The sequence below is a fragment of the Merops nubicus genome, unplaced genomic scaffold (assembly GCF_000691845.1).
Source record: "Merops nubicus isolate BGI_N331 unplaced genomic scaffold, ASM69184v1 scaffold7149, whole genome shotgun sequence".
Lineage (NCBI taxonomy): Eukaryota > Metazoa > Chordata > Aves > Coraciiformes > Meropidae > Merops > Merops nubicus.
Window position 1 is genome coordinate 8,202 of NW_008631580.1, and position 1,925 is coordinate 10,126.

The following is a 1,925-nucleotide window of genomic DNA, read 5'->3' on the forward strand; positions in this document are numbered from 1 at the left end:
GCACACAGTTCTGTTCCGTGTGGGTCCTGCCCTGAACCCCTTTTTACACAGAACCAGAACAATAGGGCTTTGAGAAACCTAATCAGTGTCAGTGCCCGAAGCCAGGGAGGTGGTAACTTAATGACCTTTAAAATTCCTTCCAACCTAACCCGTTCTATGATCCTTTGTGTCAGAAACTGCAGCAACAGATGATGTGAAGACTCGTCTCAGGGACAGTTGTTCATCTAGTAGAGACATTTTTTAAAGTACACTTTTAAAGTACACTTTAAAAATGAGAGATAATAGAAGTACAATTATTTAACTCAGGACTTCATATTTCTGCCTGGGAATCCCAGACACATGTTCTCTGACGTGTGTAGGGAGACTGACTGCACACCTCATGCATAGCCGTTCTATACAAATAATTTTGATCCCTTTCTTTCAAATGTCATATGACTGTTTAACTGCACGAAATAACTCACCATTCTTTTGGCTATTAGCCTTTTGGCTAATCATTCCATGCTCAGTTTTCCAAACATTTGTGTTTTATGGAGCTCTATTATTCACCTATATCCATGTATTGTCATAACCAAACATGCATATGTGAATTTTTTCTCTTTCTTTTAGATGCTGCTTCAAAGCATGCTGCTGTAGGCTTTTTTGATTGCCTTAGAGCTGAAATGGAAGAATTCAATATTTCTGTCAGCACTGTGAATCCAGCCTTCATCTGCTCGTACCATCGCCAAACAGCACCTGGCAACTGGGAGGCCTCTATTTGGAAATGTAAGGTTTGCATCACAGTAATGAGGGCCATATAGCACTATGGAGACTTTTTCTAGGCAGACGAAAGGAGCATAGGGAAAAGAATGAAAATGACAGAAAGGTTCAATAGGTTAGAGGAGAAAAAGAAAAGAGAGGCTGAAGAGAGCAGATAAGCCTGGTGAAAAGAGAAGGAATATGGAAAGAGACAGCATTGTATGGGAAAATAAAGACAGCAGGGTATGGGAGGTGAAGGTAGAGGAGAGCATGAAAGGTCCCAAGGGAGAATTCCACTGCACTCATGTTGTTCCTACTCTTAGGTCCTGTGAAGATTTTACATCAAAATTGTAAAACTATCTTAGAGATATATTGATGAAGGGATGGGTTAAAGGATTGAAAGTACCCAGGAATGTAACTAATTTGACTGATGCACTAGCTGTGTATCTTTTCACCAGCATTCCCTCGGATATATGTCTGGGGTCTATCTGACTGTCTGGATCTCTCACTCCTCTCTGATTTACAGTCTTTTTCAGGAAGGTAGCCTATGGTGTGCACCCAGTGGAGGTGGCCGAGGAAGTCTTGTGCACAGTGAGCAGTAAGAAGCAGGAGGTACTCATGGCCAACCCTATCCCCAGAGCAGCCCTTTACATTCGCACCTTCTTCCCTGAGCTGTTTTTTGCCATTGTTGCCTCGGGCATTAGGGAAAAGCCAAAGGCAAAGGAAGAAAACTAATTTTGTTCAGTTCTTTTCCCTGCTTTTGTCCTGCAAACAAGTTCATGTTTCAAATGTTAATGATTTCTGCTTCTCACTATGATTAGAATAAAGCAGGAAACTTTAATAAACATGAACGAGACAATGTCTCACTTAGTGATTTGTTACCATTGACACACATTAATCTGTGGGACTTCTGGATTTAGTGAATATGACAAGAGTTTGCATTACAGCCAGTATGGAGAAAACGCTGCTGGAAACTCTGGCTGTTATAAGACAGTGAAATGCTGGGGTTTAAACCCCCAGCCCTGAATGAGGGTGGGTGTATGGATGGTTTGCTTTCACGAAGGGTCTAGACAGCCTCGGGTGGGAACTGATTAGGAGCTCCCCAGCAGGTGCCTCCGCCTTCCACATTAACTTGGAAGTGGAGCAAGCAGACACCTGTATAAGAGCTGGGTCAGCTTGCAGTGCACTTG

General features: G+C 42.5%; 1 protein-coding gene across 1 annotated transcript in view; it reads left to right on the forward strand.

Annotated features, from left to right (window-relative positions):
* DHRS7C (dehydrogenase/reductase (SDR family) member 7C) overlaps positions 1-1,568 on the forward strand; it is a gene marked incomplete at its 5' end in the record, with an annotated part of 6,789 nt that extends 5,221 nt beyond the window's left edge. The window contains 2 exons of the mRNA XM_008947610.1: positions 607-762; positions 1,262-1,568. Coding sequence (XP_008945858.1) covers positions 607-762; positions 1,262-1,470 — 365 coding nt within the window. The remainder of the gene's footprint in view (positions 1-606; positions 763-1,261) is intronic.
* Positions 1,569-1,925: the final 357 nt, after the last annotated feature.